The 26,564-nt window shown below is 43.8% G+C and overlaps 1 protein-coding gene across 2 annotated transcripts in view; it reads left to right on the forward strand.

The window, feature by feature from the left end:
- Window positions 1-26,564, forward strand: part of CPNE7 (copine 7) — a 606,098-nt gene that overhangs the window by 297,931 nt on the left and 281,603 nt on the right. For both annotated transcript variants that reach the window (XM_069216819.1, XM_069216820.1), the window contains exon 5: window positions 20,671-20,745. In XM_069216819.1, the coding sequence (XP_069072920.1) occupies window positions 20,671-20,745 (75 nt within the window). The remainder of the gene's footprint in view (window positions 1-20,670; window positions 20,746-26,564) is intronic.

Consider the following 26,564-nt stretch of genomic DNA (forward strand, 5'->3'; position numbering starts at 1 on the left):
TATCATCTAAAAAATATTACTTACCAAAAAATTGTGCTTCTATATACGTAATAGAAATTAAAAAAATATTCTGTTAAAATATCATGGCAGAGATTATTGCCCAAAATGGGTTCATGTTTTTTTTTTTATAATGATCACATTTGAAGTAATTTATTTAAAGTGAGTAATTTGTTAAAAATAATATAATTCTTACAAATTTTATAGTTTTAATCATTGTTCGCAGCACACAGTTGTACATATAAATGTATTTAAATAGATATATTCACACTTTGAAATTCTAACAAAATAACTACTCAACTTTTTAAATGCTTTTATTTTTAAATACCAACAGTAAAATAAAAATGTACCAAAAATATGTACACCCCTAAAAAATATGCAACCTTATTCAAATGTTAAAATAAACATAGACAGATAGTTTTATTCTCTACTTTAGACTAAAATACAAATAATATAAACATATATATTGTTGTAAAAATCGAGTAAGAGTTTTACAATTTTAAAAATACATAAATATTATTAACAGGAAAGCATATATAGTAAAATATTAATTTAAAAATTGAAGTGATGTAATAAATATAAAAAAATAATAAAAACAAATTATAAAAACAATATAAACAATTCCAAAAACAAAATATTACAAAAAAACAAATTAAATTAAACAGCAACATAAAATGAATTTAATATTCACTCTAACCAACATTAGAGAAGCTGTTGGACTTTGGAAGTGTTATTTTTACTATTCTCTCAGACATTTATGCAACAGTGGGGAAGGTATTGGACTTGCAAAGGGTTAGATTTATTAAAATATAAGCAAACGTATTGTAAACCTTGGTCTTTAGAGGGTTTAGTTTTACTATTCTCATTCCAAGTAATCAGCAGAAAGAAGTCGGACTTTGGAGGGATTATATTTACTTTTCAAAATCCAATCTAAGCAACAGTAGAGAAAGCATTAAGCATGGGAAGGGTTATAATTAATATTCTCACTTCCATCTAACCAACAGTAAAGAAAGTGTTGGAATTTGGAAAGTTTAGGTTACTATTCCCACTCTAGTGTATGCATTGGTAGGGAAAGTGTTGGAATTCAGAGGGGCTAGATTTACTATTCCACTCTCATCTAAGCAACAGTAGGGAAAGTGTTGGACTTTGGAGGAGTTAGGTTTACTATACCTACTCTAGTCCAAACAACAGTAGGGAAAGTTTTTGCAGGGGTCAAATTTTATATGCCCACTCCTCATAACGTTTTGCCCACAAAAGCTATCCATGCCAAATTTGTGTCCTTTTTTTCCAACATCCTAGGGATTCTAAAGGTACCCAGAGTTTGTGGGTTCCCCTGGAGGAGACCAAGAAATTACCCAAAGTACAGCTAAAATGTTGTTTTTTTCAGAAAAATGGGAAAAGGGCTGCTGAAAAAAGCATGATTTTTGTTTCCCCTGAAAATGGCACCAACAAGGGGTTTGCATTGCTACAATCACCATCTTCCCAGCTTTCAGGAACAGGCAGACTTGAATCAGAAAACCAGATATTTCAACACAATTGTGCCATTTTACCGGGACACACCCCATTTTTACTATTTTATGTGCTTTTAGCCTCCTTCAACTTAGTGACAGAAATGGGTGTGAAACCAATGCTGGATCATTTCTGAAAAGTAGACAAAGTTCTTAATACAGCAAGTGGTTGTTTGTGTAGATCCTACAAGGTTTTCCTACAGAAAATAACAGCTGAAATAAAAAAATATTGAATTTGAGGTAAAAAACAGCCATTTTTGTCCACGTTTTACTCTGTAACTTTTTCCTGCGATGTCATATTTTCAAAAGTAATATACTGTTACGTCTGCTGGACTCTTCTGGTTGCGGGGACATATAGGGCTTGTAGGTTCATCAAGAACCCTTGGTACCCAGAGCCAATAAAGGAGCTGCACCTTGCAATGGCTTTTCATTGTATACTTGGTGTAAAGCAATTCATTTGGTGAAATATAAAGAGTGGAAAATAGGTGTCAAAGAAACCTTTGTATTTCCAAAATGGGCACATGATAAGGTGTTGTGAAGTAGTGGTTATTTGCACATCTCTGAATTCTGGGGTGCCCATACTATCATGTGACTTACAGGGCATTTCTCAAATAGACGTGTTTTTTACACACTGTCTTACATTTGGAAGGAAAAAATGTAGAGAAAGACAAGGGGCAATAACACTTGTTCTGCTATTATGTGTTTCCCCTAGTCTCCCTATAAAAATGGTATCTCACTTGCGTGGGTAAGCCTAATGCCCACAACAAGAAACGCAACATGGACACATCACATTTTTACATTGAAATCTGGTGTGTTTTTTGGAAAGTGCCTAGCTGTGGATTTTGGCCTCTAGCTCAGCCGGCACATAGGGAAACCTACAAAACCTGTGCATGTTTTAAAACTAGATACCTAGGGAAATCCATGATGGGGTGACTTCTGGGGTCCTCACGAAGTTCTGTTACTCAGAATCCTTTGCAAACCTCAAAAGTTGGCAAAAAACTATTTTCCCTCAGATTTCGGTGCTGCAAAGTTCTGGAATCTGAGAAGAGCCGCAAACTTCCTTCCACCCAGCATTTCCCCAAGTCTCCCGATAAAAATGGTACCTCACTTGTGTGGGTAAGCCTAGTGTCCGTGACAGTAAATGCCCCAAAACACAACGTGGACACATCACATTTTTCCAATGAAAATGGATGTTTTTTGCAAAGTGCCTAGCTGTGGATTTTGGCCTCTGACTCATCCGGCACCCAGGGAAACCTAGCAAACCTATATATTTTTGGAAACTAAACACCTAGGGGAACTCAGAATGGGGTGACCTGTGGGGCTGTCACCAGGTTCTGTTACCCAGCATCCTTTTCAAACCTCAAAATTTGGCAAAAAAAACACATTTTCCTCATATTTTGGTGATGGAAAGTTCTGGAATCTGAGAAGAGCCACACATTTCCTGCCACCCAGCATTCCCCCAAGTCTTCCAATAAAAATGGTGTCTCACTTGTGTGGGTAGACCTAGTGCCCACATCAGGAAACGCCCCAAAACGCAACATGGACACATCAAATATTTTTGGGCTCACTAACTCCTCTTCCATTGATTACGAGGGAGGTGATGAGGACAGTCCTGCTGTCCCTTTGCAAGCACAGTCTGTGCAGCGGGACAATAGCGGGTTAGCCCAACCCATTGAGCAGGTGCGTGCTTGAATGGTACTCCTCTGACTGAAAATTCACTCCCAGAGTCTGCGCCATTGTCCTATCCATCAGATGCTGTCTCAGTATCTGCTGTCTCAGTCTCTGATCCTACGTCAGAGCTGTCCTCTATAACCCGAGTGAGGGCTTGAGCAGCAGTCATCCAACGAGATGCCATCTCTGCTACTGGCTAAACTGTCGCTCTAAAACACTAGCCTACATAGACAGTCACAAAATTGCTGGTGAGTGTGTGTTTGTGATACGTTATAACAAAAAATATAAATTAAGTGTGCTTTTCTTCCTGACCTCTAAGAAACACACACCCAGAAAATGATAAATTAAAAAATATTTAGATTGAAATATTATTGAAACAAAACAAATACAATTCTTTAAACTACACTTTTTACACATATTACTATCAAAACATAGCAATAAATAATTCAAATGAAACTAATAATTAAGATAATAAATAAAGATTTAGAAATAGACATAATTATCAATTAAAAAGATTAAGATTAGCAATTAATAAAAAAAAGAAATTCAATAACCACCCCTAGTGCCCTAAAAACCCCAAAACATACTACACAAATATAAATTACAATAGAAATATATAAACAAATATATACATTATCATTTACAAATTAAACATAAATAAATCAAATAACAATCAAATAATTAAACATTTAAAAAATAGTAATCAATTAAATATTTAATTTACAATAAACAAGTAAATAACATATAATTTCAATTATTTATAACTCAATTTCCTTCCCACACTGTTCCCCTACAAACCTAACAACCCGCTGCTAAAATGTAAATTAGAAACATACATTTAAAGAATAAAATATACATTTAATTTAACAAATAAACTTAATTAAAATAACAATAAACAAATTGAACAGTTTGTGATAATAGTCAATTAAATGTTTAATAATAAAAAATAACAATGAAATTAAATAGTTAGGATTTAGTTAGTTTCTCACCCTGTTTCCCTGCAAACCCAGCAACCCACTTTTGCATTATACATTTCCAAATAAATAAAAAAAAGTTAAAAATTGCAAACTATATTTTAAGAAATGAATACCAATTATACTAACAACTAAAATTAATATACTAGCAAATATATATTACCTTAATAAAAAAACAATAATTATTACAATTATATTAATGAAAACAATATTAAATGCACATTCTTAAAACCCTATAATGTACCGAAAAACAAGTTCCTACCTTTAAACTTAGGTGCTCATTAAGAATTTGACAGTCGGATAAGCTGACTGGTGAAACTCATGGGTATGAGGGGTCCGTCATCCCGGCTGCCTCAACCCCTGTTGAATTACGATGTCCCCATCGGGATGACCAGTGGGAACATCGTATTACAACGTTCCCGCTAGTCAGCCCGATGGGACCAGTGCTACGGTATTGGTCTCTGCTCCCTCAAGGGTAGCACTACAGCACATTTGGAATGCACACTGTCTGCAAAGTAGGGGGACCCCTGCATTGTCCCCAACATGATCGTGGGCAGGGAAGGGTCCCCCATGTGGCCCCCTGCACCGTGTTTCTGCCAGCCTTTTCATAGCAGAGTGCCTGCCATGAAAAGGCTGGCAGAAACCAGACTCATGATCAGCACAGTGGCGCTGAACTCAGCGCTTTTGCTGCTTACAAGACCACCATCAGCCCATCAGGAACCCTGCTCCTGGCAGAGACGGTGGTCCCCTGGTGGCCTGACCGCCAGGGCTGTAATGTGGCAGTCGGATCGCCTGGAATGGGCAGTCCAATGGCTACCATGCCATTGCCAGTCCTAGGACTGCCAGTGTTGTAATGACATCATTAGTCTCTTTTTTTTGGAGCCCAAAAATATTTCAGGGGGCAAGCCTAGAAGATGTATCCGATAAAGTCTTCTCAATGTTGGACACCTTTGCTGCAAGGTCTTGCTGGCTCTCCTAAAGGCTTTTATAAGTCAAAAAATGTTGTAATTCCTAGCTTTTCAGACTTCCTGGAGTAGCTCTTCTTGTATTCTTCTAGGGCTTCCAGGACCTCTGGGGTAACACTTAGCGGCCAAGATACACTCTACCAAAGGCCAGCAGCAGAGTAGCAGTCAGGGTCAGTTGATACTAGTCAGCTGGTTATCCCAGGAAAAAGGCCTCTCACAGCTCTGCTTAATGTCCACATAGCCACACCGGAGGTCAGTCAACTGGCCCTTAGAGTCAACTTCTCTGAGGTGTGCACAATTTAGAGCAAGCCTAGCACCTCAGGTCTACACACAGGTCAGAGGCAGCAGGTCCAGTCATCTTCTACTCTTCCACAGGTCCAGATATGTTCTCAGGAGCTGGAGGCGAGGTGCCACTTTTTAGGATTCACTACCCAGTGGCAGAGGGTGACTCCTGAGCATTCTCTAACCAATTAGGAAAGTTCCCAAGGACAGTCCCTCACACTTTTGTAGCACATCCGGTCTGCCTTCGTACAATCGATCCCACAGTGCACTTTTCTGAGTACAATCTACTATGGAAGCTCCCTTCTGCCCTTGAAGGTGACTCGTGTCTCAGTCAGGGATATGTTTAGGGAAATGAGCAGCCCCCTCCTCCTCAACCTTATCAGAATGGTTCTGGGACAAGCTCTCCATCCCACTGTTTTGGTGCGAAGCCAGATATTGTTGACCCAGGGAACAAAGGCTTCTCTTCTCTAACTCTCCCTTTACATTTAATCATGAGAGGGCAGGCCTCACCCTGGTCTCATTCAAGTTAATGAAGTTCCTGAACACTCCAGATGCCCTTGTTGATCTGAGAGGAGACACATACCACCCAGTTCTTCTTACCAAAAGGTCCAAGCCATTGTCTCAGTAAGTAAGTGGAAGCAGGGTCCATCTGCTAGCAGGCTGATTCTAAATAGACTATTGGCGCTTCATTAGACAAAGTCTATCTTTTTAAAAGTGACTTTCCTGCATATTTATCAAAAATTCTACTTTACAATTGTTTTAAAGTTTTAATAAATATTAAATGTAGTGGTTGAATCATTTCAGTAGCTTATCTCAATTCAGAGTTTAGTAGAAATAGTCAGTGCTTAATTTATAAAATGAAGAGTTCTGATGCCCCAAGCTCAGTTCCAAATACCGAGGCTGGTAGTCTTTAATTAACTACCAGACACTCTCTGTCCTGTTATCTTAATCCAGCAGTCTCCTGTTTTCTTCTTTTGTGATGGTTTTAGCGTGTTTCTCTTCCCACATCTTTCCCAGTGGTGTGTTTCTCCCTCTCTTGCACTTGATAAATATCTAATGTTGAAAAATAAGTGCCAGTCTCCCAAAAATAAGTGCTGGTGGCCACATCGGCTCATCTTAAGCACTGGAAATAGTATTTAATCTAAGCTTTAGTTTTTATCAGAGGAACAACTGCATCCCTCTGCAGTGAAAATAGCTTTTCAGGGCTAGCCATTGAGGTACATGCTCTCACTAGTTTCTTACGTGTACTACTTTTAAACACAAGGCACCCCACAATGTGGGTTACAAGGCAAATTGGAGAGTCATTCATTTAATGCTTAAAAGCAGGACTCTAAAGGGTTGTTTTGTGAGGCTTAAAAGCTACAGAAGTTAGGCACTGTGTTTACTTGGGGCCTGATTATGAATTTGGTGGTCCGACCGTCAGACCACACAAGCCACAGGGATGAGGCTGCCATCAAGCCTGAGGCCTCACCCCCCATCGTATTATAATGTTTCCACCTGGCTGACAGGCGGAAGCAGTGTGGCGGCATTGGCCCCGGCTCCCTTAATAAGCTGAGTCTAATTTTGAAACACACCAGTACCCTCGGAATGCAGATAGTGCGCATTCTGAGGGTGCCGGTTGGTGGGGCCCCAGCACTACCCACGACATGGTCATGGGCAGTGCAGGGGTCCCCCTGTGGCCCCCGCCCTGGCTTTCCACCAGCCTTTCACCACCATGGAAAGACTGACGGAAAGTGAAGTCGTGATCAGCATGGAAATCATATGTGTGAGGTTGGGAAAGGAGTAGAGTATTAATGTGGATTTGAATGTTGACCTCTTATTGGAACAATGTATGTACTGGGTGATGGATTAGTATATATACGCAGCCAATCCTTGCCCACTCGATTGGTCATCTGGAAGTCACAAAACACTGCACAGGAGGAGGCTCGTTCATTTCTTGGCATCTTTATTTTTTTGTTATCATTTTTTGTTACATTTAACAGTAGAGAGTATACCAAGCCAATAAAGTGTGACATGTTACAACTTTACACGGTGAAAAGAAAAATCAGTCGGCATGGATTGAATTAGCAAACAGCTATCCGAAAATAACATGTTCTTAAGAGAGCATAGAGGTGTCGTCCACAATAGGTCTATAGGTGCTGGTCACACGGCTCATTGATTGTGGGTCTCAACCTTTATCGGGACGGGGGAAGGAGGAGAGAAGAAAGAGAAAGGTAAAGAAAAAGAAAAGAGGGGGAGGAGTGGCGAAGAAATAGGGACCCACTATAAAGAGCAGGGGATCAGAGCAATAATGATAATGATAGAGCTAATGCTTCTAATAACAACAATAACAACATTGGCAATTGCTAATAATCAGCAAATCAAGAAAAAATTACCAACACGTGCTAGGGTGGGGGGATGGGGAATGGGAGGTAGGGGATGGGGAATAATGGGAGGAGAGGGGGGTAGGGACGGGCATGGAGATGTAGAACTTCCATATGTCTGCTGGTAGAAGGGGAGGGGCAGGGGTGTGGAGGGAGATAGCTGACGACTTCAGGCACGTTTCCAAAGTTTGTTTGTATGCCCCTGTCCCAGCGTCTCCGTTTATCGTCTTCTCCCTGGCTTGATCAGATTAGGGAGGGAGGTTTGTATTTGTTATAGTTGTGGTTTTTCTGACAGTAGTTGGGGGGGCTATATGGAACTGTATAAGTGGGGACAATATAAGTTGTTCCCTCGTAGTCTGGTATTGCAGTAATAAGGGGTGCAGTAATAAGGATGGTATAGGAGTAGCGCGCCCATGTCTTAGACTAGTAAGCAAGAGGTAGGGAGAGAGGGGGGAGGGGGAATATGAGAAACGATATAATGTATAAGCAGCGGGGAGATAGAGGAGAAGAGAAATGAGAGGAGAGAAGAAAGAAAAAAAAAAAGAAGGAGTACCTGGTGTCGGGGGGGAGAGAGAGGTGGGGGGAGGGAGGGTGACTAAGAAGAAATAGATAGATTGGCAGGTAAGAGGGAATAGAGGGGGATGTGGGAGGTGGTGTGAGGTCCAGTCAGGTGCATTGATCCCAGGGCTAAAGAAAACCAGAGAAAGGGGATAATATGGGATGATAGAGAATAATTAAGTACAAAGGGGGGGTGTGGGTGGGGGAGGAAGGAAGAGAGAGAAGAAGGGGAGGATGATAGGGAAGAGAGGAGGGGAGTAGGAGGCATATGCATGGGGCCAGCTGGCGAGCAGCGGTACTGGTTATGTTGTTGATAAAACATCAGGGAGGAAGGGGGCCCCTACCTGGGCAAAGATGGCAGCCTGATCTTGAAGATTAAAGATGACTCTCTCATGTGCTGCAATGTTAAACACAGCCACAATCCATTCCTCGGGCGTGGGTGGTGTCACAGACCTCCAGTGTTGCAGGATGCATATTTTGGCAGTTGCCAAGGCTGTGTGTAGGAGTCTTTTTTGTATTCGTGATAGGGCCGGGAGAGGGGTCATGTCATATGCAGTATGAGCAACACAGGGGTAAGGGGGTTGGAAGCTGCATGGAGTCTGCCAGGACATGCTCCACCACCTTCCATAGGGGTTGTACAGATGGGCAGCTGCCGAGCACGTGGAGCAGGTCACAACGCGGTTCCGTACAACGCCAGCACAACGAATGCGGGAGGAGGCCGGCCTTATGTAACTTCATCGGGATCCAATACCAATCATGTAGAATCTTGAAAAGGCAGAACTTTAGGCGAGCCTCGCGGGTCCCTCTAGCCAACGCTTCCACCGTGTCCGTCCAGTCCTCCTCTTCAAAAGTCAGCTGGAGGCGGGTTTGCCATTGTAGACGCAGCTTGTCCAAAACAGGTCGAGAGAATAGGTGGCTGGTAAGGACTTCACACAGGCCAGCCATGACGCCTTTATGTTTCCCCTATGTCTTCAGGTAGGCAATTATGGGCGAGGGCTGCAGTCCCCAATGAATAGTGTCAGGATTTTGACGCATATAGTTCTGGAGTTGGAAATACTTCCACTTCTGCCTGGGGTGGAGATGAAATTCCTCTACCAGGCTAGTGAAGGGTTTGAGCCTGCTGGTCTCCAATATCTGGCCTAGGCTAGACATGCCGGCATCTCTCCACTGCGACCAGTTCAGGGCCGACCCCCCCATGTGTATACTGTTGTTATACCATAGGGGAGCCTGAGCGTGTAGGTAGAGGTGAACCCCTAAAAGGCTGTGGGCCCTCCTTCATGCTACGCTTGTTGCCTTCAGGATCGGGTTCTGGTCATCGTGGGGGACAGTGGCCCTGTGGTACAGTCCATTGAGGCCTCCCCTGTGGGCGAGCAGTTCCCTCTCTACTGAAACCTATTGGGGCGAATCCGCAGGGCTATTCAGAGTGGCAGCCATTGGTGAAAGATGTAGGGCCAGAGCATAGTCCAGGTCAGTTAAGGTAAGCAGGATATCGTCGGCATACAGGTAGAGCTTAGAGGTGACGTCGCCCAGCAGTGGGATACCCGTTATCCCAGAGGATATGCGGATCGTAGCCGTCAGTGGCTCGAGTGCCAATAGAAACAGAAGGGGGAGAGCGGGCAGCCTTGCCTTGTTCCCCTGCCAACAGGAAAAGGGTCTGAGAGGAAGCCTCCACAGTTGACCCATGCAGTGGGCTGGTTATACAATAGACGTACTTTGGAAATAAATCGGTCACCCAGACCGAATTTTGTTAACGTTGCGAAAAGGTATGGCCATTCTATACGGTCAAATGCTTTTTCGGCATCAAGGGATAGTGCTAAGGTGGCCTCAGGCATGTTCCGGACCCCCCAGAGGGCATGACACAGTGTACGAAGGTGATTCCGTGAGTTGCGGCCCGGCACGAAGCCGACCTGCGACTGGTGTATGAGGACCGGAATGACCCTGCGTAAACAGGCCGATAGGACGCAGGCTAATATTTTAATATCACCGTTCAGGAGGGATATTGGCCGGTAGCTGCCGCAGAGCAGAGGGTCCTGGCCCGGTATTGGTATAACAGCAATGATGGCGGAGTTGGATATCGTACACAGCAAATTAGTCTGGCAGGCTTCGTCCAGTGCTCCGTGCAGAACATGAAGCATCTCCTCCCCCCCATTTATAGAATTCCGCAGGGAATCCGTCTTCACCTGGCGATTTGTGATACGGGAGACCGGAGACAGCCTTTGAAATTTCTTGACGGGTGATGTCTCCCACTAGCATTTCTCGGCCTTCATCGGACAGGGAGGGCAGGGTGACAGTACTGAGAAAAGCCTCTATTTGGGTGGGGTGGTCTGTAGTTCCGAAATATAGAGGCTGCGGTAGAGGTTGCGAATTCGTCCACTATGTTCTGCGGGTGTGTGAGGATCTTCCCCCGACTGAGTCTTGATGGCCGACGCTCTTTGATGAAGTTGTGCGGCCAAGAGGCGGCCAGCCTTCTTCCCCTGCCCGTAATGACGACCCTGCAGGCGCTGCAGCGCATATTCCACCTGAGAAGTAAAGAGTTCATTCAGGGCCATACGGGCCCTCTCCATATCTCTGCAGGTATAGAGGGAGGGATGGGTTGTATAACGTTGCGTCAGACGTGTAATATTGGTCTCTAAGGTCGTTTGTCGCTCCGCCCTTTCTTTATTTGGCAGTGCGCTGTCGCGCATCATCTGACCCCGTATCGTTGCTTTGGCCGCGGCCCAGAGTATCCTTTTCGGTGACACTGATGTGCTTGAAGCTGTGCCTTCCCCTGAGGGGTTCGGTAGCGTTGGGTAGCGAAGTGCCACGGTTTGTGGCCTGAGGACAGTATGCCCAGCTGAAGGGTTAATAAGATCAGGGAGTGGTCTGATAGGCCCCCACTCAGTATGTAGAAATCCTAGGTTCGTGCTATGAGGTTGTCTGAAACAAGGAAGTAGTCCAATCGGGACTGGGTGCTGTGGACCGGAGATAAGAAGGTATACTCTCTATCACTCGGGTGCATCAGACTCCATGGATCCACCAGGCCGTTATCATGCATTACATTGGAGTGCAAGGCTCTATCTCCGTTATTAATAGAGTCCAAATGCCCTGTCCTGTCTAGTACGGCATTGCGGGTCAGGTTCCAGTCCCCGCCAATAATGTACCGGGCTGCTCCGATCTCTGTTAGTAGACGGTTGATGCGGAGGAAGAATTGTCTCTTGTGGCCTATTGGTGAGTAGACTGATCCCACACATAGCGAAATGCCTCCCAGCTTTAATTCGGCGAATACGTATCGTCCCTCCGGGTCGGTCCATGATTTGGCAATTGTGAAGGGTAGGCTTCTTCGTAGTAATATTGTAGTTCCACATTTCCTTGGCGCTGTACTCTGATCCTCCAGTGGAGGGTGCTACAGCTGGATAGCGCGGTCCCTACCCAGTCCCTTCGTAGCTTATCAGATTCAAGTTAAGTCAGGTGAGTTTCCTGGAGGAAGGCTTTGTCCACTCGTTTGGTGTTAAGGTACAAGAGTATTTTCTTCCGTTTAATGAAGTGGGTAAGACGTTCTAAGAGGCTATCCGTGACGAGGCAGGCAGGGTATGCGTGTGTCTATCCATGGGAGGGAACTATGAGGGGTGGGAGGACGAAAGATAAATAGAGAGAGAGCAGAAATGTATGGGCCAGAGTATAGACGACGCGGGGTGTTGTGTAAGTTAGGGTAAAGTAACATGTGGGTGGATCAGTAGAGTATAGAGGGGGTAATGAAAATAAGGAGGGACGGGATAGAATAGGGAGGGACACCAGGGAGGAGGGGGGTGGAGCGAGCGTGAGGCAGGAAATAAGGGTGTAGAAGAATTGTATGAGAGTAGGGAGTGGGAATTAAGAAGAGACAGAGGAGAAGACAAAAATAAGAGAAAGAAAGAGAGAAAGAAGGAAAGAAGGCAGGAGGAGGGAGGAGAAAGAGAGTGGAGCTAACCAGAGCCCCAGAAAACCTAAACTTTAATCTGCAGGTCTATCCCCAGATCGCACCAGCCGTAGCGCGAGGCAAGGTCGGCCGGACCGTGGCCAGGGACGGGGGCGCAACGCAGGGCCGCTTTGTCCATTGGTACCAGTTTCCAATGGTCCCGGCATCGGGCTCCCCCCGGGAGGCGGATGCGCCGCAAAAAGGTATCGTTTGACTTGATATGCCCTAACGAGGGGGGACAGGAAGGAAGGGGCAAGGCACTGCAGCGCCGCACTGCCGGTGGGCAGGCACACCGGGGGGGGGGGGGAAGGGGGGGAGAGGAGTGAGGCACAAGTGACTATGTCTAGATTTAAATTTAAAGAGAGAGAGTGAGTGAAAACAGCATCGGGCCAGGGAATCTTTTTTTTTTTTTTTTAAACGAAGGCATGTCCATAGGAAATAACCAATCTGCATTGCATTCCTTACTGAATTAACAGCTATGTTGTTAAAACTATTGCAGTGTCATAAGGCTTAATAAGCATGAGCTGTCCCACATGACCTCAAATCCAACATAGTATAAGCAGGCATTATCAAATTACACAGGTCACTTCTGCTAGGCCTTCATTTGGTAAGTACAGAACACTTTGCTTGGCAAAAAGAACAAGGGTATCATACGGAGGGAGAACAATTAACAATATAGAGAAATGAAAAGAGCTGTACTCAGCCAGTTGGCGGGTTCACAGAGGGTCCACTGTTGCAGGCCACGGAGAGATCATGATCTCAATGTTCTCAGTTCCAACTGTCACAAAGGATAGGGCAGGTTCAGGTGGTCTCTGATAGGGGTTTTAAAGGAGAGCGGGATTTGTCTCTGTCCCCCACTTGTGTATAGAGCGCCACCGCATGCAGCACCTGTCCCCTATCATTGTGGCTGTGAAGAAGTCTCTCCAGGTCTCGCCCCCTGGTGCAGGGGATAGTAGATTGATGGTCGGACCCTGACCCTCCTGGGGCAAGGTCTTGCAAGGAAGTGTTCTGATCTGTAGCCATCATTTCTCTATGAGGGGTCAGGGTGGAAGACTCTGTAAGGGACAAGCCATCCAGGAAGGCACACAGGTCTTCTGGGTCGTAGAAGTCTTTGGAAATGCCATTTTTAGTTATCCACATTCTCGCCAGGTCGAACAGCCCGTACTTCACTTCCAGCAGGCGCAGTCGCGGATGGAGGGCCAAGAATGCCCTATGTCAGTCGCTGGTTTCCTTGGAGAAGTCTGGCAACATTTGAATTGTGTGTCCGTCTAGCTGACAGGGACCTTGGGAACGCGCTTTCTATATGAGTTGACGGGCCAGTCTATGGGCTCTTTAAAACTCCAGGGGTGGTTCAAAGACAGTGTCGGTCAGCCTGGGCAGAGTGTCTCGTAGGAATCTGTGGAGGTCCTCCCCCTCGATGTTTTCAGGAAATCCCATAAATCGAACGTTGTCTCTTCGGCTCCTGTCTTCCAAGTCCATTAATTTGCTACTAAGGAAGAGGAGTTCCTGATCTCTGTCCTGGAAAGAAGAAGCGTGGGCATCTACCGTTGACACTCGCTGTTCTAGTCCCAGGACGCATGTCTGAAAGCTTGCGATTTCCGTACGGATGGATTTCGTTTCCGCCCCCATTGAAGCCATTGCATTGTCCATCCCCTCCAGTCTACAGCCAACTACTGAAATTTCCAGAAGGATACGGTCTATTGAGGGCTCCTGGGTCGGGTTGGGGGAGGGAGGGCGAGCGGCATGATGGTGGGGAGGGGTGGCGATAAAGGGCCCACAAAAGAAAGAGCTCCGGTACGTCGCCACTGCCCCCGGGCCGCGCCGGAACCCCGTGGTTCCGCGGCCCCAGGAGAGGACCGCCGCTCCTCTGTGTCCGTCTCACAGGAGCCCCCGCTCCACATCAGTCCTCAAAGACGGCACCGCCCGCCTGACATCGCCAGGATAGCCTCACGCCCCCCGGGGGGGTGGATGTTCAAGCCCCCGCTACGCCCTCGCCCGCAGCCCGGCCCTGTCCCCTCGCGGAGCGAAGGGATCAGGCGGCCATCACGCTGCGTGGCCAGACCATGCCTCCGGTATCCTTATTTTAATCATACACACATGCATCATCACTATTTAGTATCTATATTGCACAAACATATGACCTGCTTTGAGCTGCCAAATAGCTCCATGTGTATGGACATTCTCAAATAATTACTAGGAGGTGTTACTGGAACTGGTTTAATTGATGCAAACAAAAACTACTAAACTCAGAATGCAATGATTTGTTAAAAGAAAGCACAGGCATGAAAACATGGCGTTTAGAATTTAAGGTGCAATGTCTATTTTAAGTAGGCTGCATGTATCAACCTTAGCCGGTTGATTTTGTATACAAAATAACAATTTCTTATGTTATTGAGAGTTTTTAGTTTGTTTTGTTTTGATTTTTAAAGTGAATAATGTGTGGTCTTGGTAGCATTTTGCACTAGATTTTAAACGGAAACTAAGTACATTATTTTCCTTACACCTCAAATGTTTCCATTACTCTTTAGTTACTTGTCCCTGCAGGTATGAAAATTCCCATGCAAAAACTGGTTTAACAGATGTGGGAGACATACAATCTGAGTGACTGGCTCTTTAGAGTGAAGGAGTGGCCCCTAAATGCTTTATGTGATGACAAGAATTATATTCTTAAAAGTACTGCCAAAGGAAATAACACATGCTGCATTAGCATGGTGCAACAGCTAAACTCCACGCATCATTCATACTAGGGAGGAGGACAATGTATTTTTATTTGTTGAAGTCAGATGCAGATTATGGCACAAGCCCGCCCTTTTGGGTTTGAGTTATTTTTCTGCTGTCAAATTTCTGAGCAGTAGAATGTTGCTGTTGTGCTATTTCTGGGGAACTGTGTGCAATGTTCTCAAAATTTCATTAAAATGATGCATATTTATGTGAACGGCACATCCATCATTTCGTGCTATATGTTCGCATGAGTTGCGTCCTTGCATCAATTTTTGGCACTAGAACAAATTTAAACAAAAGCACTACGACCGACAGCCTGCTTGCATTCTGTTGTTCCTCTGCATTCGCAACTATTTCTTACCACGAAGGCACCGTTCTTGGTACATCTTTATTGCAAATAGCTTATAATTGCAAAAAGGAGTGTAACGGCATAATCTCTCAAATTTCACGCAACAAGCGTAACATGCAGTTCATTACACAAATTACGCCGAAATGATTTAAGTGTTTGCCCAGGCGTACTCATTACCATGCTCTGTCATTTTTGTTGTAATTCTCTATCATGGTTGTTCTAAAGCTAACACTCCAGAACACGTTGTGACAAGAGCACGTTGAGCCCTTGGAGTATGATAGACATACCCACCCACGCTGAGAGCGGCTGCAGTTGCACACAGCCAGAGGTCCTTTGTTAGGCATCACTGACAATCAGGTCCCGCCCACTCATCTAACCATCAGTACGTCCATCTCACTGTACACAATAGACTCAGCAAAACTAAAGATAGCAATTTAAATGGAACTTCTAATTCTCACTTTGTTTGCACCTGTAGGGTAACACAGGCTGGTAAATCATTTTAATCTACAGAAAAATGTGAAAATGTGTATGTAGTTAAAAGTGCCATTTTCACATCTGGTATTTTATTCATTGCCTGACATCTTCAGACAGTGCTGCTCATCATTCATATGATGGCGTCCTTATTGGTGCATGTGCCATGCAGTTTTACCAGGGGCCAGAATATTCCACAAGAGATGCATTTAAATGGACTATTTTGTAAACACTGTAGTCAAGCAGGACACTGTTTGTTCTCCCAGCACATCATCACAAGGAACATCAGCTGACAGGCTTGTCATGTGACCCTATCTCAAAGCAGGAAGCGCTTTCTATTTATAAAACTGCCTGTGTCATTGAACTGCAAGATAATGCCACCTATCATGGGCCTCCGCATAGCCTGTTATGGGCGGCAATAGCTAGACACCTGACCTTGGTTGGGGTGCACTTTGTGTGGAACCCCTGACCAGCACCATCTTGTACTCTGCTGGTGAACTTCACCAAAATCATGGAGCACTTTTAGTTGAAAATTCTGAGCACCCCAAAATATATCAAGGCTTACCTGTTGTTTGGAAGGGAGCACTTGCTCTAGAAGTATTGGTTGTGCAACCTGAGGCCTCTTCAAAGACCTTCAAGAGTGTTATCAGTGGGGTAATGATTGCTATATTTGGTCTGTCATAGAGAGTAGATTTTGTGCAGATTTTATGTAAAATGTAATCCCTGCTACTGTACAGTTGCCACACTGCAAATCCCAACAGTTTGATGGCCAGTGCATGGATTGGGTGACAGTGGCCAGCATTGTCTTGTTCCCCTTCCTATCATGAGCCCTTCAAATAGATATATGTAATGGTTATCCCTGCTCTCTGTTTTGCATATGTTGGTATGAACATTTTTTACCACTGAGTTGCCTACAACAAATTTCTCCATCACTTTCCTCATGAACAGCCAATTTACCCTGTCAAAAGCTTTCTTGGCATCTGATCTGAGCACTGTTATTTGCATTTTTTTATTGTCATGTTTTTGGACAGGATGAGAAATCCATATATTGTTGTCAGGTGACTGCCTATGATTGATGATCACAGATTAAGCTTCATGTATGATGTCGGGTAGGACCTGTGCTAATCTACTGGCAAGGATCAACATGTGTAGTTTGTTAGCTGTGTTAGCCACGTGTCACATGGCAATTCGTCCTTAGAGGAAATATAATTGGCAGACGCTTCCAGTTTTTTGGGGAAGCACCAGATCTGTCTCTGAAATTGAGTCCCTTACTCCTTTTTTCCCTATTGATTGGAAGAATTGGATCAGTACAAGGGTCAGGAGGGCGACAGAATACTTGTAAGATTCCTCAATCAACCTGCCAGGTTCTGGTGGATTGTAATGTCTTTTAACATTGGTGTCTGAAGGCCTTAGGTATTATAGGACATCAGCAAGATAAGAAACCTTCTGAACATTTGTCTCTGGAAGGGTAATGAGGGCAAGCAGTCAAAGTTTACTCCAAAAAGTGGTTGCGGTCTTGGAACTCAGATTTTGTATGACATAAGAAATTACACACATTGTACCTGATTTTCAGTCAGAGCTTTATTTAAAAAATGAATCGTTTTTTATTTCCATGTTGTAAAGTGGAAGTTAAGAGAAGGAAGCACACAGAAAAGCACACAGTCGTGCCCAGACAAACCTAAAATCCAATTGTAACTTTTTTGTGTGGTGAAATCAGTGCTTTAAATGGTCTGGTACTGAGTATTAGCACTTTTTTATTTTGAGAGGTAGAGTACCTGCACTTCTCAAGAAAAACATAATACTTTTAATTGGAGAGTACCGACACTTCTCAGAAAGAAGCAGGTACAGAGTACCTGCTCTTCTATTTTTCCATTTCAAGCACTGGGTGAAACTCTGCATTTTACAATAAGTGGGTCTCCTGTGCATACATTATCCACCAAGGGAAAGGTTTAGGTATTCTCTGCTGCCTTCAGGATATCTCAGGTCTTTAGTATGGGCTGAGTCTATAATTCTAGTGAATATGGTTAAGGTGACAGTCTGAATACAACCTTGTATTAAGTTGAGAATGCATGTTATATCGACATATTGACCACGCCGCTGCTTGTGCCAACAAAGTATATTGAAACTCACATTTTATGAGGTGCAGACAAAAAGGAGCACTATGTAACCCGTGGGTGCTCAAAAACTGAGTACCAATGAGGAAACCAAATAAGACTGTACAATGAAGAATTGGTGCACGCTTTTGTTGTTTGCTTTTAAATTGAATCAAGAGGCTCTTCAGTTCTTATAGCAATGACAATAAGGTTCCAATCCACATCTGAATTACACTTATTTCATTCCTGGTAAGAGTCTGTGGGTCCATGCAATTATTAATTCAGCACAAAATGTTTTGTCCAAGGGACATTAGCCAAAAAGCCCTCCTACCCCAAAATAACAGTGGTCTCACCCAGTGTTGAACATCTTGACATGCAGAGTGCCATGACCTAACTCTCACAGTAAAGAGTATTAGGAGCTCATTACGAGGTTGGTGGTCCTAACGTGGGACCGCTAAACTAGGACCCAACTGCCATAGCAGTGATGTTTCCCCCGCCGTATTACAAGGTTTCTGCTGGCCGGACCTGGCTGACCGGCAGAAACCTTGAAATAGAGCATTCCTGTCAGTCTGACTGGTGGAACCTTGCTACGAGAGAGCCGAGTGCTGTCTCGTAGCACAGAGAGGGCCATTCAGCACCCTCTGAATGCACACTGTCTGCTTTGCAGGGGGGCCCATGCCCTGGGCATGGGCAGTGCAGGGGCCCCCGTGGCCCCCTGCACCTGTCCTCCACCAGCCTACTCATGGCAGTGAAACCACCATGAAAAGGCTGGTGGAGAACAAGGTTGTAATCAGCCCTGGCTGATTGCAACTAAGACTGCCCTCACCCTGTCAGGATCCTGGTGGAGATGGCGGTCTGACCGCCAAACTTGTAATGTGGCAGTCAGACCACCACAGCATTGGTGGTCCGACTGAAACTAAGAGACTGGCGGTCTTGTAACTCAGCGCTGCCCTGCTGATTTAACTCAAGTTCTGTCAGCACGCAGGATGTTCTAGACACATAGGCTTTCATTATGGGTCTGGTGGTTCGTGCATCGCCAGACTCATGGATGGCGGGTGGACCACCGCTGTAGTGGCGGTCCACCTGCCATATTATGACCCTGATGGAGAAGCCACTGTGGAAACGCTGCCACCGCTAGGCTGCCGCCACCAGGCAGCCGGGCGGTCTCCACGTTTCAGATCTGACAGGGCAGCGCTGCAAGGAGTGCTGCCCTGGGGATTATGAGTCTCATTACGCCAGCCTTTTCTTGGAGTTTACACCACCAGGGAAAGGCTGGCGGAATGGGTGACTCAGGCCCCCATGGGGGCCTCTGCACTGGCCATGCACTTGGCACTTGGCCCCCATGCACAGCCCCGTCGTCCATTTCACTGCCCGAAATTACGGGCAGTGAAATGCGTGACAGGTGCTGTTGCACCTGCCGCACCACCACATTGGCGCTAGCTCCCAGTGGGTAAATCATAATAGGGCCATTGGGGGCTTCAACGCACTGGCGGTTAAGGGGGGCACCGCTGCTCGCTGAACTCATAATTACCCCCATATTCTTATCATTTAGAGAATAAAGAAAAAGTATCTCTTTGCTATGCTGCCCAGTGTTCTTGGGATCGGTATCTGTTACCCAGTGAAAAGTATTTTATAATCAATAATTTGCCCAGTAATTGCAGATAAAGCACATGGAAACATTAATATAGCACCTATTAAGACTACAACCCCTTTGAAAACCTACGTTGTTTTATACTGTAATGCTACGGATATAAAGAATAATATAATCCTGGTAGTATATGTATATATTTTCTTTTCTGAAAGATAACACAATAATAAACTATGAAAACATTACATATTTTACAGTTTTACAACTTGAGAATGTCACTACACATCTACGTTTGGGTTGCACCAATATACTTTCTTTGATGTTAACAAAAGTGTATGGTCCTTGTAGAAGAGGATAAAAAGGAAAACAGGAATTTTATGTAAAACGTACCAACATTTTGAAAGAGGCTTCTTACAAAGGAGTGAATAAATACCTAGGCAGGTATGCAGCCAACAACAATAAGCATGGCTTTGTTATCAGTGCTTAATAATGTGAAAGAATGAGTGTGGTTGCCCAGAGCTATGCTCAGAAGCCCAATTAAATGTTGTTGCGCCAATTACCATGTTCAATCCCAAATCCACCTCATACCTCTTTAATCCTCTACTAGACAGCCCCTGTCCCTTTATCCCTCTCCTGCAGGTTTCTGCTTTCTCCCTTTGTGATGGTTTTGCTGTCTTTCTCTTCCTTTGTCTTCCCGATCTGTGTGTTTTTACCTCTCTTGCTCTTGGTAAATGTCTTTTGACGAAAAATAAGTGTCTGTAGCCCCAACTTGCAACCACTGGCTCAAATTAAGCACTGTTTATTGTTAAAATGCAGTCACCGGAGACTTCCAAAGTATTCATGCATATCTCACACGATTATCAGTAGCTAGATAAATTGATCGAAAGTCTGTGCCTAGAGAGGTATTGAATCGACGTATGTGTCTTCCTGAAATGACAGTGAGCAAAGAAGAGTTGAGGTTCTTGTAGAACCCTCTTGAACAGATGCATCTGCAGGTTGAATGAGCTCTCTCTTTTCAACAGCTCTGAGTGGAGAGGTCTTTAGTTTTTACCAGTTTTGCTTAATGCCAATGGCTGTCGAATACATACGTTGCTCTATGCCTTTCCTACAAAAGCTTTGTGACTGTTGAAGCAATTTAATGCTCAATGTAACTCCTGCTCGTTTTAACCCATCTTTCATTGTTATTCTTCTCCCAGGTGGTTGCAGAAGAGATTTCTGGGAATAATGGCTATGTTGAGCTTGCGTTCTGCGCGAAGAAGCTGGATGATAAGGTATTCGCTGCCAGGTGCTCTGAAGAGGCTGGAAACATGTAAATTACATTTGGATGGGGCCTTAAATGTATGAGGATTACAGATACATTGTACAGATGAGAAAATCTGATGTACCACCTGCATTTAATCAATTAGGATATAGATAGGCACAGCCATAAAATGAAAGCTCAGGAGATTGCAGATCTCTTAAATAACAAATGGATAAGCATTTGGGAGGAATTGGTAGAGGCCCTAAAATCTTACAGAAGAAATTCTGTGCATTACTTACACCTAAATAACTCATTATTTAGCTAGACAGTGGGGAGTGCCAATGCATGCCATTTATCGTTATCAAAGTACTACAATGCATGTCTCAATGCTACATGATCAATATGTTACACATGGTAATAACGGACATAAGGATTATGCATAAGTGAAGTGGAGAACTGAATACAAAAGGTGATATGAAAGCGTTAAAAAGTGAGTACAAATGTACTCTTACCATGATTCAATTATTTACATACTCAGAACTTTGTTGTGGATATATTTGCTTTTGTTCATGTGTAGATCGCTTAGTATGATTCCTTCAGGTATTTGCCCTGCAATGATGCCAGTATAATGATACATATATTTAGGATCTGTAAGAGGCTGGGTCAATTTAGATTCCACATTTTCAAATCTCTTTGTTGATAGGCAGAGAATCATATTTGAATATTCACCTTCCACCCAGTCCGAGATTATCGAGCCTGCCTTGGTAGGCCCTGCCATTGCCTGAATACGGATAATGAGATTGTGGAAGTAGGAAAAACATCCAGTTTCTTGGAATGGTGGAGAGAGCTGTGCTTGACTTGCCTCATGAAAAAGGCAATGCAATTTTCTCAAGGTCAATAGTAGCAATCCTATGAGGAAAGTTGTATTATAGAAACCTTTAGTGTGGTTAAACCATAAAACAATCAACAGTTGAAAATGAATGGCATTATGAAGCATAATGAGAGAAGCACAACCGCTACTGGCACCAGTATAGAGTGTTGATATGATACACATGGTACTCACTAACTCAGAGGGGAGCTTTTGCCAGCAGCATGGTGCAGTCAGATTTTTAGCGTGACTGGAGGAAAGTGCACCCCCGCCTTACTGAATGTTCTGAGGCAAAGGCCTTTTGGGGAAACACTAGATTTCCCTGTATGTCGCCCTACCTCTGGTAGCTTATGAATTGCACTATTGTTGAAACACAGTAGTTTTTCTTTCTTTGCTTCTGGTACATTGATTTGAGGCAAGGATTATCTCAAGGACCTGCAGTCTGACACCTTGGAACTCGCCATTCAAATCACGCATTTTGCTTTTTAGTAAGGGGAAATGGGTTCAAAGAAAGCTCATGAAACCTTGGCCAGTTAATGTTATGATATAATACTACATAGACAGGGAGCATGTTTAAGATGTACACCTTCTATAGCGCTGTCAGCTTTCTCATTTTAGTAATGATTAAGGCCTTGAAAAGAGAAGTGAGAATTTGTGCCATTCATTATCTAATCCCCTAAATGTTCATGCAATTTGAAAATCAGATGGCTGCTACAAAGTTTTGGTGACCCCCATCAACAGTTATTCACGGACCAATCCTCATTGAAAAATGTAAATTGATATACACATTGATGGTTGCTCTGTGAAGCCTTTTGAATTCTCAGATGTTAGAAGCACTCCTATGAGAGCTTAGTCAATGAGACTATGCTCCAAAGGAGGAACAAACACAAGACGAGAAAGGAAAGCCATCAAATAGGAAGCAAGCAAATGAGAGTGACAATAAAGCCAACTAATGGAAATCAATGAATGGGCTGGAAGCACAGTGTACATTTGTGGTAAACCAGAAGAGGTTTTTCACAAGCAGGAAGCTTGCGCTGTCTGGTAGTCAAGAGCTAAAAACTTTTTGCTGTGCTCTAGACCTTCCTATCATGGCATGCAAAATAAGATCGGAATTCTGTGTGAGGCTACAGAATCTGGACAATAGCTCAGGTGGAGATTTGTGACTCCTGTGGCACCTGTGACTGTTTGGGGGTTTCCCACATTTTTTCCAGGACACCCAATTAGTATTCTTGGGCATCACAGAAATAAATCACCCAGGCCTGACTGATATCAAGCATTCATTAGATAAGATAGAGGTGAAGGTTTAATAATTAAGATTCAGGACTGCATGTTGAAGAATTCATCCTTATAAGACTAGTACGGTGTTAGGTTTAAATCCTTTTTCTGAGGGAAGATCAATAGAATTTATCAGCCCATACTGCTAGCTTCAACATCCAGGGGTATCAACCACAAAGATAATAGAGAGTTTTACTATCAATCCCACCTGCCTCATTTGAAGAAAAGGGTCGCTGCTGTTCAACTTTCCTTCTTTATATTTGTTCTATACATCAAAAGACAATATCAGCTCCCCATATGGAAGTGGGGAAGAGGAAAAGCTGTGTGTTTGGGGGGGAGTGGTTATTGATATCAGGGAAACATATCTGGGAAAGTGGGCACATGGGAAGGTGCTGAGAAGGAATACAAGAAGAACATGTAACACTTCTGCACTCCCTGGTAGCAAAAATAAACATAAAAGACACCACTCCAAGGTCCTCAATTGTATTTCTGAGAAACTGGGGAAGCAAGCCCCAGTACCTTTTTCCATTATCTGCTTTGAATTTGTCTGCATCTGCTGACCTACTATAGATTTAAAAATAAGTGTGCTGAGTCCATTTGAGAAAATACGTATGGATTGTCATCCCTCACACATGCTGGATATAAGGATGATGGTGTGACCTCTAGATGTCTAGAGGATATGCCTTCCTTTTTCCTGCACATTCTGTTTCAGAGTTCTCACCTTTTTTAACGTAGTATCAGAGAGATCTGGCTCTTGAAGAATTGCAATGATCTTATCCCCCCTGCAGTGTCTGAGGGGCTAGGGGATCTGGATGGCAGCTTCAGTGTGTGCATGGATCCCAGGAATGTTCACAGCCACTGCCTCTTACAGGTCAGAGTCAATCCCATGTCTCCAGTGCACCACCAGCAGCCAACTTAAGACCAGCCATCTCCAAGGGAAACCACCACCGTCCCTCTATTTTTGGTTTTCTCTAGCTCTTTGTTTGAACAGCCAGTCCCGCTAAAACCAGGGACTCAGATAGCCAGAAACAACTCAAAGCAGGCTGAAGGACCTTGGAAAATGTAATCATTTGGTTTGCCTCCAAGCTCCACCCCACCTAATGTGGTTTTAGTAAGAGGTGACTATTGTTTGAAGAGGCATTTCATGTATTTTTTTCTTTTAGTCTTACATGATATGCTCACATACTAAGTCAAAAGGCTATCTGTCCATCCTATATGAAATGTTTTAAAAACAAACCATAGGGGTAGAATTCTGTGTATAAGTGGAGGCCCAAGGACAGACGTATGTATTGCACCCGACGTGGAACAACTAAAGATAGTAGGAACCAGAGAGCCAGCTTTTCACACTTCAGGGGCAGCACTCAAGAATGGCTTTCCCTCCTATAGTGGACATAAGATTCCTGCTGGACAGGCTCTTAGGATCTTTTGAAATAGCACCTGTTAGTCCTTGTGTGAATTAACCGTGTTTGAAAACCAGCAATGTTTGAAGGCATGGGCAAAGAAGCAATTACCCAGGGCTCTCATGAAGGAGTCCCTGGAAAAGTAAACTTTTACTCTTTCTTATGTCTGTCTATTTCTCTATCTCATCCTTTAACATATAACTCAATATCGCTTGGCATTGTGGGGATTGAATTAGTGGAAAATGGATAATAAAAGTAAAAGTTCTCCGTAACATGTGCCCAATAAATATTTCTTGCCGAAGGCCTCAAAATACACAAGATGACACTGTTGCAAACTCCTCTTGAACTCTAGCTGCTTCGCCGCTCCTGTGCTCTCCTGCAGAACAGCTTTTGCTTCTTTCTGCATATGACACTATTGGAATAATTTTAATGCTGGAAAAAAGGCTACTTGTTATGGATGTAGGTCAGAGTACAGTAGGTGGTGTGGTGGTGGTACCCTGCTGGCAGGCATCCTGATTTGGCTTTCTCTTCCAATGTGAAGCTGCTTCCTCTCTACAAAGTCTGAAATGGGGACAGGGGTACTTGTTATTGCTTTGAAGAATGATTTTATATTATCTGTGAAATGTATGCAGAAACTACACTGAAAATCAATTTTCAATGGAGGTCTCGACTTACCTTATACTGATGACTGTCATATATTTAACAGAATCAGTGTCTCTGCAGCATGCAGTTAGTTATTGAGGGTGATATGAATGTAGCATTTCTGATTCTAAGTTTCATATAAACTTATAATCAGAAATGCTACTTCAATATAAATTGCTGAATGGAATTACACCAAACTTGGCATGAAGACAGAAGAAGGTGTATGTAAAGTTTCAAAGTCAACTGATTTGCAAATTAGCCTAGTTTTCTGAACATTTATAATGAAAAACTGGGATGTAAAGAGTACTTGCGGTCAGGTCTGTTAGTGGGATGGTCCAGCCTTTTCTAAGTTTTCCCGGTCTTGGTGCCATGAGAAAGTGACTTTCTTCCTAAGGGTCATTGCACAGTCTAGCAACTCATTGCTCTTGTTTGTCTCCTCTTCCAAATGTTCAGCTGCCATGTCTAAAAGTGTACAGGGTTGCCTCCCAAATAATAACTCAATAGGGGAAATACCTTTCGTGCTCTGGGCCTGGCACCGAATGGCATATAGAACCAGTTGATGTTTTTTATCCCAGTCTTTACCAGTCTCGTCCATCATTTTCCTCAACACAGTCTTGATGGTACAGTTATACCGTTCTACCAGAGTGCCAATCTGGGGATGAAATACTGATGTCTGTAATTTAAATAGTCCAAGTACTACTTGAGCCATCAGTTTAGACATGAAGAAAGGTCCCCTGATCTATCAACAACTCTTTAGGAAGCCCAATTTGGAAAAAAAGTGATTATGACTTGGGCCACCAATGTAGTAGTCATACTAGATCATGGAAAGGCCTCGGGGCACTGGGTTGCATAATCTATGAATACCAATATATACTGGTGTTCCCAACCGGTTGGTAAAAAGGGCCCTACCAGATCCATGCCCACTCTGTGAATAGGTAGGGGTTTTAAAGTGGCTTTGGCAATTCCGTGGGGTAAACCAATTGGAACTGTCCATATGATGCAAGGAATTTCCTTCTGTCACTATACAACCCTGGCCAATAAAATCTTCTCAACAGGTCCTCCCCAGTTTTCTCTCTTCAGTAATGCCCACCTCCTAGTTGACAGTGGGCCAGGTGCAACATTTGGGTACGAAATAGACAAAGCACAATCAACTGCATCTTTGTTTTTCCATTCTTTCCTGTCACCTGATGCAATAGACTTTCCTTTATTAGGAAGTGAGGTCTTACCTGGTCTTTCTCTTCGTGGCTAGCTTGTTTCCAGGTGGAGTCTATGTTGTTGTCCTCCCTCCCTCTGGGCTGCCCTGAAACTATGGTGGTGTTCCCAGCTGTGATTTATAGATACAGACAGATTTATTGGGCTGTTGTAGATGCTGTTAGCAAATAAGTGCTTCTCCCTGCGCATGTCTTGCCTTGATATCCTCTCGCAGACCTTACCTATCTCAATCCCTGCTGTTTGGAATGGAACAACCAGTCTATGTTCCTTGAGTTATATTATAATCCTGGAAGTTAGGATAGTCTGTTCCCAAGATCATGTCCTCCACCAGGTTAGGGATAATCCCTACTCTAGTTTCCCTCTCTTCTCCATATATCACGAAAGCTATGGTTGTCGTTTGGTGGGTTTTTTTGTCCCCATGTACACAGGTTATAGCTACTTGCCTGTCTCTCT

This window comes from Pleurodeles waltl, chromosome 12, assembly GCF_031143425.1.
Source record: "Pleurodeles waltl isolate 20211129_DDA chromosome 12, aPleWal1.hap1.20221129, whole genome shotgun sequence".
Classification (NCBI taxonomy): domain Eukaryota; kingdom Metazoa; phylum Chordata; class Amphibia; order Caudata; family Salamandridae; genus Pleurodeles; species Pleurodeles waltl.